This window comes from Heptranchias perlo, chromosome 12 (genome assembly GCF_035084215.1).
Source record: "Heptranchias perlo isolate sHepPer1 chromosome 12, sHepPer1.hap1, whole genome shotgun sequence".
In the NCBI taxonomy this organism is placed as follows: domain Eukaryota; kingdom Metazoa; phylum Chordata; class Chondrichthyes; order Hexanchiformes; family Hexanchidae; genus Heptranchias; species Heptranchias perlo.
Window position 1 is genome coordinate 45,627,072 of NC_090336.1, and position 14,632 is coordinate 45,641,703.

A 14,632-nucleotide genomic window follows, 5' to 3' on the forward strand; every position below is an offset into this window, starting at 1 on the left:
TTTATCCCGACTCTTTGTTTTCTGTATCCATGCCAGTATATTACCCTCAACACCATGAGCTCTTATCTTGTGCAGTAATCTTTCATGTGGTACCTTATCAAATGCCTTTTGGAAATCCAAATATACTGCATCCATTGGTTTCCCTTTATCCACCCTGCCCATTACTTCCTCAAAGAACGCTAATAAATTTGTCAGACACAATTTCCCCTTCATAAAACCATGTTGACTCTCCTTGATTGTATTATGAGTCTCCTGCTACTACTTCCTTAATAATGGATTCTAGCATTTTCCCAATTCAATAATTAGGAAGGAAAGGCAAAAAGGGAAAGGAGGTGGGGTAGTGTTGTTAGTAAAGGAGGAAATCAATGCAATAGTGAGGAAGGATATTGGCTCGGAAAATCACGATGTGGAATCTATATGGGTGGAACTAAGAAACACCAAGGGGCAGAAAACGTTGGTGGGGGTTGTCTATAGGCCCCCAAACAGTAGTGGAGATGTAGGGGAGGGTATTAAACAGGAAATTAGAGATGCATGCAAGAAGGGTACAACTATAATCATGGGTGACTTTAATTTACATATAGATTGGTCAAACCAAATTAGCAATAATACTGTGGGGGAGGAATTCCTGGAGTGTGTACATGATGGTTTTCTAGACCAATACGTTGAGGAACCAACTAGAGAACAGGCGATCCTAGACTGGGTATTGTGCAATGAGAAAGGATTCATTAACAATCTTGTTGTGCGGGATCCCTTAGGGAAGAGCGACCATTACATGATAGAATTCCTCATTAAGATGGAGAGTGACGTAGTTGAATCTGAAACTAGGATCCTGAATCTAAATAAAGGAAATTACGAAAGTATGAGGTGCGAGTTGGCTATGATAGATTGGGGAACTTTACTAAAAGGGATGATGGGCAATGGCTAATATTTAAAGAACATGTGCAGGAATTACAACAATTATTCATTCCTGTCTGACACAAAAATAAAACAAGAAAGGTGGCTCAACCATGGCTTACAAAAGAAATTAGGGATAGTATTAGATCCAAAGAGGAGACATATAAAATTGTCAGAAAAAGCAGCAAGCCTGAGGATTTGGAACAGTTTAGAATTCAGCAAATGAGGACAATGAGATTGATTAAGAGGGGAAAAATAAAGTATGAGAGTAAACTAGCAGGGAACATAAAAACTGACTGTAAAAGCTTCTATAAATATGTCAAGAGAAAAAGATTAGTGAAGACAAATGTAGGTCCCTTACAGTCAGAAATGGGGGAAATTATAATGGGCTACTAAGAAATGGCAGAACAATTAAACACATACTTTGGTTCTGTCTTCAGAAAGGAGGACACAAATAACCTCCCAGAAATGTTAGGGAACCAAGGGTCTAGTGAGAGGGAGGAACTGAAGGAAACCAATTAGTAAAAAAATAGTGCTAGGGAAATTAATGGGGCTAAAGGCTGACAAATCCCCAGGGCCTGATAATCTACATCCCAGAGGACTAAAGGAAGTGGCCCTGGAAATAGTGAATGCATTGGTGATCATCTTCCAAAATTCTATAGACTCTGGAACAGTTCCTACAGATTGGAGAGTGGCAAATGTAACCCCACTATTTAAAAAAGAGAGAAAAAACAGGGAATTACAAACCAATTAGCTTAACATCGGTAGTGGGGAAAATGCTAGAGTCTATTATAAAAGATGTGATAACAGAACACTTGGAAGGCATTAACGGGATTGGACAAAGTCAGCATGGGTTTATGAAAGGGAAATCATGCTTAACAAATCTACTGGAGTTTTTTGAGGATGTAACTAGTAGAATAGATAGGGGAGAACCTGTGGATGTGGTGTATTTGGATTTTCGGAAGGCTTTTCATAAGGTCCTACACAAGAGGTTAGTGTGCAAAATTAAGGCACATGGGATTGGGGGGAATATACTGGCATGGATTGAGAATTGGTTGACAGACAGGAAACAGAGAGCAGGAATAAATGGGTCTTTTTCCAGGTGGCAGGCAGTGACTAGTGGGGTACCGCAGGGATCAGTGCTTGGGCCCCAGCTATTCACAATATATATCAATGATTTGGATGAGGGAACGGAATGTAACATTTCCAAGTCTGCAGACGACACAAAGCTGGGGTGGAATGTGAGCTGTGAAGAGGATGCAAAGAGGCTCCAATGTGATTTAGACAAGTTGGGTGAGTGGGCAAGAACATGGCAGATGCAGAATAACGTGGATAAATGTGAGGTTATCCACTTTGGTTGTAAAAACAGAAAGGCAGATTATCATCTGAATGGTGATAGATTGGGAAAAGTGGAGGTGCAACGAGGCTTGGGTGTTCTTGTACACCAATCGCTGAAAGCGAGCATTCAGGTGCAGCAAGCATTTAGGAAGGTGAATGGTATGTTGGCCTTCATTGCAAGAGGATTTGAGTACAGAAGCAGGGATGTCTTACTGCAGTTGTACGGGGCCTTGGGGAGACCACATCTGGCGTATTGTGTGCAGTTTTGGTCTCCTTATCTGAGGAAGGATGTCCTTGCCATGGAGGGAGTGCAACAATGGTTTACCAGACTGATTCCTGGGATGGCAGGACTGACGTATGAGGAGAGATTGGGTCAACTAGGCCTATATTCACTAGAGTTTAGAAGAATGAGAGGTGATCTCATCAAAACATATAAAATTCTAACAGGACTAGACAGACTAGATGCAGGGAGGATGTTCCCGATGACTGGGGAGTCCAGAACCAAGGGTCACAGTCTCAGGATACGGGGTATGTCATTTAGACCCGAGATGAGGAGAAATTTCTTCACTCAGAGAGTGGTGAACCTGTGGATTTCTCTACCACAGAAGGCAGTGGAGGCCAAGTCATTAAATATATTCAAGAAGGAGATCAATATATTTCTTAATACTAAAGCGATCAAGGGATATGGGGAAAAAGCGGGAACAGGGTACTGAGTTAGACGATCAGCCATGATCATTTTGAATGGTGGAGCAGGCCCGAAGGGCCGAATGGCCTACTCTTGTTCCTATTTTCTATGTTTCTACATGATCTGTATGTTGGAGGAAGAAGAGCAACAGAGGGAAGACAGATCAATCAGGCAGCACCAAATGACAGCCAGACCGACCCAGCACTACCCATCCAGCAGGATGTTTAGGCCCAGGTGCACTTTCTGATACCTGTCCCAGGAGCTCTGTTTCAAGAGGCTGCGTTTCAGGCATGGAGCTTTGGAGAAGTTCTGTTCGCTCCTGCAGCCAGATCTGGAACCAAGATCCACAGCATGGACAGCTCTCTGGGCACAGAAAGTGACCACAACTCTTGATTTTTATGCCACAGGCTCATTCCAAGGAGCCACAAGGAGTCAGATCAGCCAATTTGCTGTGCGCTCTTCGACAAGGCCCCTCACCAATGCCCTCTTTGTCAGATCAGCTGAACTTATACAATTTGACACAGATGACTGAGAATGTCATCAAATTTTTCAAAATTGCCAGATTCCCCAAGGTTGTCGAGGATATTGATTGCACCCATGTCGCATTGCATGCCCCAAATGTAAACTCCATATTTATATGAACCGCAAAGGCTTCCATTCCCTAAATGTGCAGCTCATTTGTGAATTCATGGCATGTTGTAAGCTGTCATGATGCTGTTATACTTCATCATGTCAGTGTCTCAGCTTTATTTCAACTGCAGAAGCAAGGACCAGGATGGCTACTGAGTGACAAAGGATAGCCACAACTTCCAAGGCTCATGACAACTCTTTGTGGGACCATCAAAGCTGCAGAGGAATGCTACAATGATACACACATGAAGGCAAGAATAAGAATTAAGCAAACCATTGGGATGCTCAATGGAAGGTTCTGGTGTTTGGATAGGGACGGGGGTGCCTTACAGTATAGCCCAGAATGTCTCATGAAGTGTGGTAGCATGTTTTGTGCTTCACAACTTTGCAATAGGGAAAGGACTGATGGCGGATGTCCCAGCGGATGCCAGAGGACCTTATGATGACACCACTGATGTTGTAGATCCAGTCGTTGAAGAACAGGAAACAGGAGCAGTGACAATGGCTGCTAGACATCAGAGACACACACTCATTTAGCACACCTTCACAGATGAATAGAGCATAATCATTTGCAAGCCTCAGCTCATCAAAGATCTGTCTCTTCTCACCAAAGCCTCCATAGTCTATGTCAAATCCTTGCTCCTCGCAGAGAGCCATCATGTTCTGAGCCTCAACATCAGCACATTACCAGTTCCCCACTGTCATACAAGAGAATCAAACACCAACGAGTCCTTGCATCATATATTCCACTGATTTATTACAGCAATTTACATAAACCTCATGTGGTTCAGTTGCCGTACACACGCCTTGTAACCACGCAAATTTTTCTCCGCTCTATCATAACATTTCTATGTCTCAGCTGAGGACTGAGATGTACGTGACTGCTGCAAACTGCAATGAGTCTCTTGGGATAAGGTGACCTTTTCCCTGGGTCTCCAAGACCTGGCATGGTTGTAGATCAGGCCGACTCTTGCTCATGGGCTCCTTCACAGCCTGGTCCTGCAATGATGAAGGCTTCTACGGAGAGCTATAGATGGAGAGAGCCGATATCAGAGTGAGGCTTTCAACGAAATACAAACCTTTCTCCTTCTGTGCCCATTTGATTATTTATCTCTCTGCATAGCTGTCACGTCCTCCCAAGTTACTGTAAAGTAATACGGTAAAATTAGGTACGCAAGTATTGGCCCCCACAAGACAAATATATGTACTTAGAGTTCAGATATCCTCCACTCCTACAAAACACAAGCTTGAAATCCTCATGTTCTTAACACATATGGAGTTTTCGGTGAAGGCTGTATAAATATATAAACAAATAAATGAAAAAAAATTTGTTATAACATACTGAATTGATGCAACTAAGTAATAAGTTTTCATTTTTAATAGATACATCTCCTGGATCTGCTAGGAATATCAACTAGCATTTAAGAAAGCTTAAATGTTCCCAGGAGAAAATACATCTTGTATACAGATTATAATAAATCTTGCTGTTTATAGCAGCAGGAAGGTTCAAGTAACTTGTACTCATGACCATTAACTCTTAGCAGTCCCAATTGCACTTAACGTTGAAAAACAGCTCCTTAGCTGGACAACTTTGCTAGTTCTTTTGCTTGGCCACAAGATGGGGTACCTCACCATAGTGGACTCTTTCATTTAATGGGGAGGGGGGGAGGAGGAAGAAGAAAATGATCACAGAGAGCTTCTTGTTGACCAAGAGTAAGTGCCAGCAGCCATGGCGAAATCTGCAGTGCAGGCAGCCTACCCTCCCGGTTAAAAGTAAGCAGGAAATTAAATGAAGATTAAAGCAGAGTAAAATAAATAGCTGGCTGTAGAATTCTGAGATGTTGGGCAAATTGCAGGATTTAACTTTACTCTGTTTTAAGGCTATGATCAGCCCTTGGCACCAAAAACTCCACAGTTAATAAATGACAGCATGGTTTGTGCAACTCAGGGTAATGAGAGCCCAACAAACTCAACATTCTGAATAATTTTAACTGTCTATTATTTTAAATATAAAAATATGTTGTTGTTTATTTAAAATACATTTTTCTGATAAAGTGAGGAATGTCAAAATTGAGAACTTTTCTACTTTTGGAACTAAATATTATCACAAAGTGTTCCCAGGTCAGGAATAGCAAGGGCCAGATGCAGGGTAAAATACTCACTACTTTGTTACAAAAATGCACTTTTACCCCAACCTCAAGTAGCAGCCTCTGCTGCATTTTATATCTTTCCTAGAGATATGGAAAATGATACACTTTGTCAAGACAATTACATTCTGATTGTAACTCAACATTAGAACTATTTCATCCAGTAATATTTATGCAGCACAAGGTCAGAACATGTGTAAAGCTGATTAATTGGGTCACGTACAGGAAGCTGAAGTAATTTATTCCATAACAAGCATTACATGAAAACAACACAGCATGTGTCCTGTCTGCCTCTGCAGACACACTAAGGAAAACAGTAATAAACAATATGCACATGTTTATGTCACAGTGCAGTCTTGAGTCACAACCATGCCTATACTCACTAAATTTTGGGCAGTTTCACTCTTTTGGGGATCGTATTGCCAACCTGACTAAAAATATCCAAAATGCTGCCAATTGTTTTTTTTAAATTCTTGAATTCTGCATTGTGCTTGAATGTGCAGTCTTATTACCTTGTATTTTATACGTTACGTTTTTTACACGTGAACAGAAAAGTCAACATCTTTCTGTAGAAGCAACCTAGCAAAGTTTGTAAACAACAATCTTAGCACCTAAAATCTGAATCCTTTTCAGGAGTGAAAAGGAGAGTTGAGATTTGGGACAGTTTGCTTAACAATCCAATTGAAATTCATTTCTGGAAGACAAGCAACCATGTAAGCAGTGTGATCCCAACAGGAGCCACAGGCACAATATAAACAATTGTGTAGAAGTGCATTTAGAGCACACTATGGATAAGATTTACTTTGTAAGATAGCCTGGGGGCACGTCGCACCACTGCAGGTGACAAAGGTATGGATGAGGGTTTCAGCCAGCAGATGGGCTGAGGCAGGGGCAGAGGTGGATGATGTAACGGAGGTGGGAGTAGGTGGTCTTTGTGATGGAAATGAGTGTGGGATCAGAAGCTCAGTTTTGGGATTGGCTAGGACGCCAAGGTTACGAACAGTCTGGTTCAGCCTGACTTCAAATAACATTTAGAAAGAGCGCATCCTCCTACTCACTGTGAGCCATGTCATTAAATAGACTTATCATTAAACTTTCAGATATATTTCTTGTTTGTTTTCCACATGTTTCCTTTCACTGAAGTTCTGGAATTTGTCTGCCTCGATTTAGTGATCCAGATTCCATATTATGCCCTGAGGTCAGCGTAAGATATTCTGACTTTAATGATTACAGCAGGAAAACTAAGGTTTTTTCAGAAAGTGAATAACAGGTTGTTGTACCAAATAAATAAATATTCACTAAAGAAGATGCGCTACAGGCATCTACAGTAAATATCCAGAGTTCAAGTTCTCTGAACTACAACCAGCCTGTGTCTCACACATGGATGAAATTTGCAACAAAATTAGACTTTCTGCTAAGTATTTCAAGGTGATGTTTATTGTGTCATTGCTTTCTTTCATCTTGTTATCCACAATGTAGCATTAACTGCAATTTTATGCAGATTTAGCCCTTATCCAACAGTGCAAGCAAGTCCAGTAAGGCCCAATAACAAAAAGAGTTAAAATAATTTAAAATAATGAAGCACGCTTCGGAAGTTGTTCAAAACATAGAATGTTATATAATGGCTACCTTAAAATTGATACCTTTTTTGTATTTGCCAATAATAATGAATGGGACCAGGTCTGCACAGATTACTGTATTGGAGTTGCATTGCAGCCTCTAAGTCGTCTACACTTCTACAAATCCAAAGATAGCAATAGCAGAAATGAAGTTTGCAAGACATAGTGCAAACCTTGGAAGGATGAATTGGCATGCGCCTGTTTTCAGGCATGAACTGGATGGCATACACACTGCATGCGCCAGAAGAAGCTGGCCCAAGGACATCCCGAAATTGGTCTTAGGGCCTCACCTTAATATTTCGAGTGAGCTGCTGGCACCTGTCGCGCCTCCAGAGGCAGCTTGCCCATGTCGAAGGATCGAATTTCGGGATGCCTGCCTTGCTGGCAGTGGCCCTCAAGTGAATGCTGGGGGAGGTGGGGAATGGTGGGGGGGAAAGGAGACCGGTTAGGGGACGATCGTGGGCTGGCAGTGGCCCTCAGCATTGCTGTGGAACTGGGAGGAGCCCTCCTTTTGACATCAAAATAAAAGTTGCAATTTGTTTGTGTCTGCTTTTTTTTGTGTGGCCAGAGAGCAATCTGGGCAGTATAGTACTAACGAGAGTGTTTGTGCCGCATCCACTTAGCCCTGTACTGCCCAGATTGCTCTCTTTTGCTGGTTCAGTGTAACTAATTGCATACAATCCAACTTTTAAGGACAGAATCTATGACTTGAAATGGGATCTGAATTGCAACCGCATGCCCTGGTCTAGTTTCCCTACCCTCTTACTCCACCACACCTCACTACTTATTCATGGGTCTGGACACCCCATCTGCAATGAATTGTTTTTATTACTATTCTCCTCCATTCCCAAACAGCAAAGAAACTTCTGTGCTGACCCTCAACTTCAAACGGACCTGTGAAACTCTATCACCGCTCCTTAAGTTGCCATGTTGCCACTGAGCCTGCTTGTGAGGTCTTAAAGGGAATCGTATACAGGGATTTATCATAACTACATTTGCAAGTGGACCACACATGCAGCTGCCAAATAAACATGTCCAATAAACTGCTCCACAGGATGCTTATTGTTGAATGGTTGGTTTGACCCATTGGTCAGTTCAAAACACTTTAAATGATTCGTGAAAACAGGTCCCCATTCAAGACTAATGGCCAGTTGAACAGTTTCACTTACATGGACAACGGGGGAGAGACTTTACAGGAGGATGATGGGGTCAACTATGTCAAAGGCTGTAGAGGTCGAGGCAGATGTCACGAAGGTGTAAGATGTCTCTAAATCTAGTATGGCCTGTTCTCTTGTGAGTTCTAAAATACATTGTTCTAGAAAACTGTTCCCAATGCATTCTGGAAATTCATTGCCTTTATTACTTGAGCCTTTCTGTTTCTCCCAGTCTATGTGAAAATTAAATGCCCCCCACTACTATTTTTCATCACAGATGAGCCTGAACAGAAGATCCAGTCCTCCTAATATGTTCCAGCAGATATCAGCATGAACTCAGAGCTGGAAACCCAGCGGATTCCTCCCACCCTCTCACTTCCCTAACCGAGGGCTGAAGTGAAATGTGACCCCCCCTCCCCCCCCCCCCCCCCCCCCCCCACCAGGAGGAGTGATCAGCTGACAGGTCTCAGATCAAACCCAGGATCTTGTTTTTTTTGGCTCAGTGCTGCACGAGGTGTTGCATTCAGAGCAGCTGCACTGTCTCAGACCCATTTGATACACCAGCCCCTGGTGTCCTTGCAAATGGATATACCATGCCAATTATAGTACAAACAGGGCCCACAGCACAAGTGATGCTGCGGACTCAACCCATACGGTTTGGTTCAAAACTAGCCTAAACCCATCTCTCTTGCAACATTAAAGAAAAGTTAGACCAGACACGACTGAGTTTGATCGAATCCTACGTCTTTAATATTTCAGAACTACTCCATCTACAAATTGTACTAATTTTAATTACTAAATTTACGATTTATTTTTATATATTCTTCTCCAAGGCATCTACTCCTTGCTATAGAACAGTTCTGCAGGCTCTAGTTCCCCTCCATTAAGTCACCCAAGTGACGACTTACTGTCAAACTGCACACTGTTGGCAGCCTATCCAACCACGGGGGCATCATAGCTAACCCTGAATCAATTATCAGACAATGTCCACCTCTAAAGGCCAATAAAAGCTATAAGACATGTCAAATCATACTGATTTGCCTTTACATTAGGTTCATGCTGGGGCAAATTAGTGTATCCCAACTACTGCCTAGCTAACATTCAGCTAACTCAGCGCAGACCACCTTCCTGGTCTGTACATCAGGTCCTCAGTGGAGTGACTTGAGGAGTCTTTGGGGCAGCTTATACTTTTATATTGTCTGCTTGCACTACCATTCCAACTGCACATTTAAGAGTGTTGCAAATCAACTGTTTCAACATTGGGTACTTATTTCATAGCAACTGCATCAAAGCAATTTAGGAGACATATGGCTTGGGTTACTTGAACTACAATCCTTCCTGCATGCAAGCCTATCTTCCCAAGAACAACTGTATTGTGTCAATTTCCACCCGGTTTCCCAATTGCTCCTTCCTGGAGGGTGGAATCTGAATGAGCTGCTTTAGCAAACAAGGAAACTGTTCCAGCCAAATCAATTATTTGAAAAGGGATTTCAGCTCATGCCTCAATTGGATTCTATTGTTCTGTTATTGAGGGGAAAGACAAAGCAGGCAACATGGAAAGGGATTACAGGGAATCACAAAGCACAGCTCAGTTTAATCAGTCAATACTCAGGCACAGTTTGAATCACAATGTTCTAATCACCATGACTGCATGAATTCCTCAGGTGAATCTGGGCAGAAGGCATGCTAGTTTGCCACTTATTCCATTCTAAAACCAGTTACCATGAATTTGCCCTCATTTCCTGAATCAAAGCCAATTTGGATGGAATTAAAAGAAAAATACTGCAGATGCTGGTAGACCTAAAATATGCAGAAATGCTGAAAGCACACAGGAGATGAGTCAGCATCTGTGAAGAGCAGACCAGTTCATTTTTTGGTTACAGACCATACAACACCTGAAGAGGTAAATGGGCATTTTTTGCAATCAGAAAAAGGGGAGGGGCACAAAGTGTAGACATGAGACATTCCCAGAGAGGAATAATGAGTGGAATGGCTCAATAGAGTATGAAGTATGGGACAGAAGCATTAATTAAATAAAGAGTGCTTTCAAAGCTAAGGAAGTGCGAGCTCTGTGCAAATAAGACTGAGAGAAGGAAAACATGGGGCTTTCTCACTGACATTGGTCTCATTCACTGTTCTAACAGAGCTCAATATAAGCTTTAAGAACAACTCATCTTTTTCTAAGGCACCCTTCAATTCTGGAATGGAGTGGAGCTCAGCTCTTGGGCCGGATCTTGCAGTAAGAATAACAGCGTGTTAATGACGCACGCTATTATTAATGTGCAAATCGGCCAACAAGTTTAGGGGATTAAGAAATACACTGTGAGTTGCGAATCTCCACTTGCTGGTCGATTTATGCTGCTCCACCATTTGCTTTGCATAAACGGTATCTTGCCCTTAGCTTCCCCATTGTTTTTAAGGACTTGCTGGATTTACACATTAATTGGCCGTTAAACACGTCATAGAATGTTAAGTCTGGTAATTAAGAGTATAAGGACCTTTTTAATGACATGATAATTGTTAATACAGTGCCAATCAACCTCTCTCGCCCGGAAATTGAACAATTTAAAGTGTGGAGTCTCATTCCTTCAGGTGGTAAATTGTTCTTAGAGATTTTAAAAATGTTAAATTTTAAATTTTTACATTTTTTTCTTACTTTTCCTTTCTGTCTCTTTTTTTTCTCTCTCTCTCTTAATCCAATCTTTCTTTCCCTCTCTTTATTTCTCTTTTTGTTCTTGATTTGACTCTAATTCACCTGTTCTAATTCACCCTCCTTCTTGGTCGTTCCTCTCTGTTTCTTTCACAATCCTTAAATCTCACTGGGTAAGGAGATGTACTGTTGGTCCCGTCCTTCACTGAGGTCCCAGATGCTCCGTTGCCCTCACCACAATAATATCAGCTCGCACTTCCAGCAAGTTACAGCGCAAAAACATTTTGAGGTGAAGGGTGCAGAAAAAAAATCTAACAGGGCATGCCATGAGATGCCCTGCTCTAGCAAGATCTGGGCCATTATGTTTTTCACATTGGCAGTTGCCAAGTGTTGGACAAGGTTGTGGACAAGGTTGAATAGCTTTTAGTTGTGTAAAGGCAATTATCTATCAATTGCATACTGACCAAACTCTCTGGATTTTATAAACTTAAGGCTAGTGAAGCACTCTTGCAAGAGATGTATGTAATTTATCAGCAATGATTCAAAATAAAGTTAGAGGCACATTTTACTTTTTGTACCCATTAAGCAATAGTCTTAATATTTTTATTTTAGATTCAGTTTTTCTCTTTTATCTCCTTAATAATACATCATTTCTTTAGGTGCAAAAATACAAATCAGTCATCAAACTCCTCTCCCTTACTGTATAAGACTTGAAATATAAATAGCACTAATTCTTCAAAAACGGACCATGCTGATCAAAAAAAACCAGTAGTTCATTGTTAACATTTCTAACCAAACAAAAGGATACTTGACTGAAATTATTCTGCGGAATGCTTTCCCCTTTCCAAAACTGTTCATGATGATTATTAAGCAATTCATATAAAATAATTAGAAGCTGTATTAGGTTTAATATACTCTGAGGATTTTTTTCTATCTAAGCGCAATGTAAAATACAATAATACTAATCAATCGTATGAAACAGTCACAAGCTCTAAGATAAAATCTCTGTGCTTCAAAGAGAAAAAATGTTTTTTAAATGTAATCTTTGGCAATACTGTTTTTTAATATTTACGTAAAAAATGTTAAGTAGGAATAAGCCCTCTTCGATAAAAAGCCCTGCATTCAGATATAAATATCTTTGCGTCAGGTCAAGCTGTAGTCCTATTTTGTCCTGTCCTAAAATCTCATCCAGAAGAGAGTACTAATTAACCTAATCCACAGGGGCAAACGGGAGTTGCTTGTTGGTAAAGCATCTGCTATCAAATTCTTCGCTGCAATCCATATTTAGGTATGCCTGTCCATTCCAGCACTGTGAAACTACAGATAACAGCACTAATTAGACACTACAGAACAGTTGGGAATAAGAGCTCAAGTGAAATAGCCTCACTGTCAAACTGTAAGAACCCTAATTCAAATCACAGCTTTGGAATGATATCCTTTTCAACTGCATAGATCAAGAAGGGTTTTGATAGAGTTAATAAGGAGAAACTGTTTCCAGTGACAGAAGGGTCGGTAACCTAACCAGAGGACACAGATTTAAGAAAATTGGCAAAAGAACCAGAGGCACCATGAGGAAAAAAAACATTTACGCAGCGAGTTGTTATGATCTGGAATGCACTGCCTGAAAGAGTGGTGGAAGCAGATTCAATAATAACTTTCAAAAGGGAATTGGATAAATACTTGAAGAGGAAAGATTTGCAGGGCTATGGGGAAAGAGCAGGGGAGTGGGATAATTGGATAGCTCCTTCAAAGAGCCAGCACGGGCACGATGGGCCAAATGGCTTCCTTCTGTGCAGTATCATTCTGTGATTCTATGAAAAAGCAATCTTATGGAGGAATAACTCATATTTGGCTAACTTAAACAATTGAAAAACCATACCCTTCATACATCTCACCTTGAATGAACTTCAATTGCCAATATAAAGACATATGAGAGTAAATTCTTCCTTGTTGCTTTGGTTGTGACATACTAGTGTGTGTAGCGTTGCCAACTCTGGACACATTCCTGGAGGTTTCATCACATGACCTCCCACTTCCAACCACCCTGCTCCCGCCATTGGTTGTCCGACTAGAACTAGGGGCCACAGTATAGAGTCTCCCATTTAAGACGGAGATGAGGAGAATTTTTTACTCTCAGAGGGTCATAAGTCTGTGGAACTCCCTTCTCCAGAGAATGGTGGAGGTAGGGTCATATTTTTAAGGCTGAGTTAGATAGATTCCTGATTAACAAGGGAATCAAAGGTAAGTAGACGTGAAAGTAGGCTTGAGGTCGCATTCAGATCAGCCATGATCTTATCAAATGGCAGAGCAGGCTCGAGGGGCTGCTCTGCTAGTGCATCCCCTTCCTACGTCAATTGGCAAGTGAACAGACTCTTCGTTATCCGATTGGATAATTATTGACTGTCAGTCAGTCAGTCAAATGGCCTTTCTTTCCCATTTACGATTTTTATTTATGCCTCTATGATTTTTCTCCCAGGTTTGCTTGCAGCAGCGTCTGAGAGGTTAATCTTCAATTCCTGAAGATTCCAGGACAATCCAGCAGAGTTGGCAACCCTAGTGTGTGATGCCTATGTGATGTTACTATAGCAAGCAGTTCCAAAAATAGATATATAAACAACTTAACAACAATTTAATAATGAGAATTATCAACAGAGAGTGTACAATAGTTCTCAGTGTTTCTGCAAGCAATCTTATTGGGAGTTAACATACGAATATACGAATTAAGAACAGGAGTAGGCCATTCAGCCCCTCGAGCCTGCTCTGCCATTTGATAAGATCATGGCTGATCTGATTGCGACCTCAAGCCTACTTTCCCGTCTACTTACCTTTGATTCCCTTGTTAATCAGGAATCTATCTAACTCAGCCTTAAAAATATGACCCTACCTCCACCATTCTCTGGAGAAGGGAGTTCCACAGACTTATGACCCTCTGAGAGTAAAAGATTCTCCTCATCTCCGTCTTAAATGGGAGACTCTATACTGTGGCCCCTAGTTCTAGTCTCTGCCACAAGGGGAAACATCCTCTCAGCATCTACCCCTTCTAGTCCCCTCAGGATCTTATATGTTTCAATAAGATCACCTCTCATTCTTCTAAACTCCAGTGTATACAGGCCCAACTTGTCCAACCTTTCCTCATAAGATACCCCCCTCATCCCAGGAATCAGTCGAGTGAACCTTCTCTGAACCGCCTCCAAAGCAATTATGTCCTTTCTTAAATAAGGAGACCAAAACTGCACACAGTATTCTAGATGTGGTCTCACTAATGCCCTGTACAATTGTAGCAAAACATCTCTACTTTTATATTCCATTCCTCTTGCAATAAATGACAACATTCCATTTGCCTTCTTAATCACTTGCTGTACCTGCATACTAACTTTTTGTGATTCATGTACTAGGACACCCAGATCCCTCTGTAACCTATGGCTTAAACCGAGACAAGTTCATACCCTGATGTAATTACATATCATAGGCCTATTTGCAGGGCTGTCTTTGAGCTGTCAGCTCTTTTGAAGCTG

General features: G+C 41.3%; 1 protein-coding gene and 1 long non-coding RNA gene across 3 annotated transcripts in view; one reads left to right on the forward strand and one right to left on the reverse strand.

Annotated features, from left to right (window-relative positions):
- The window catches only part of LOC137328006 (uncharacterized), a 63,547-nt gene that overhangs the window by 46,363 nt on the left and 2,552 nt on the right, over nt 1-14,632 (forward strand). The window lies entirely within an intron of this gene.
- The window catches only part of cstpp1 (centriolar satellite-associated tubulin polyglutamylase complex regulator 1), a 291,026-nt gene continuing 280,678 nt past the window's right edge, over nt 4,285-14,632 (reverse strand). The window contains exon 9 of one of the 2 annotated variants that reach the window (XM_067994058.1): nt 4,285-4,574. In XM_067994058.1, the coding sequence (XP_067850159.1) occupies nt 4,565-4,574 (10 nt within the window). In that variant the 3' untranslated portion in view covers nt 4,285-4,564. Of the gene's footprint in view, nt 4,692-14,632 lie in introns of both variants that reach the window. The other variant, XM_067994057.1, reaches the window with a different exon arrangement.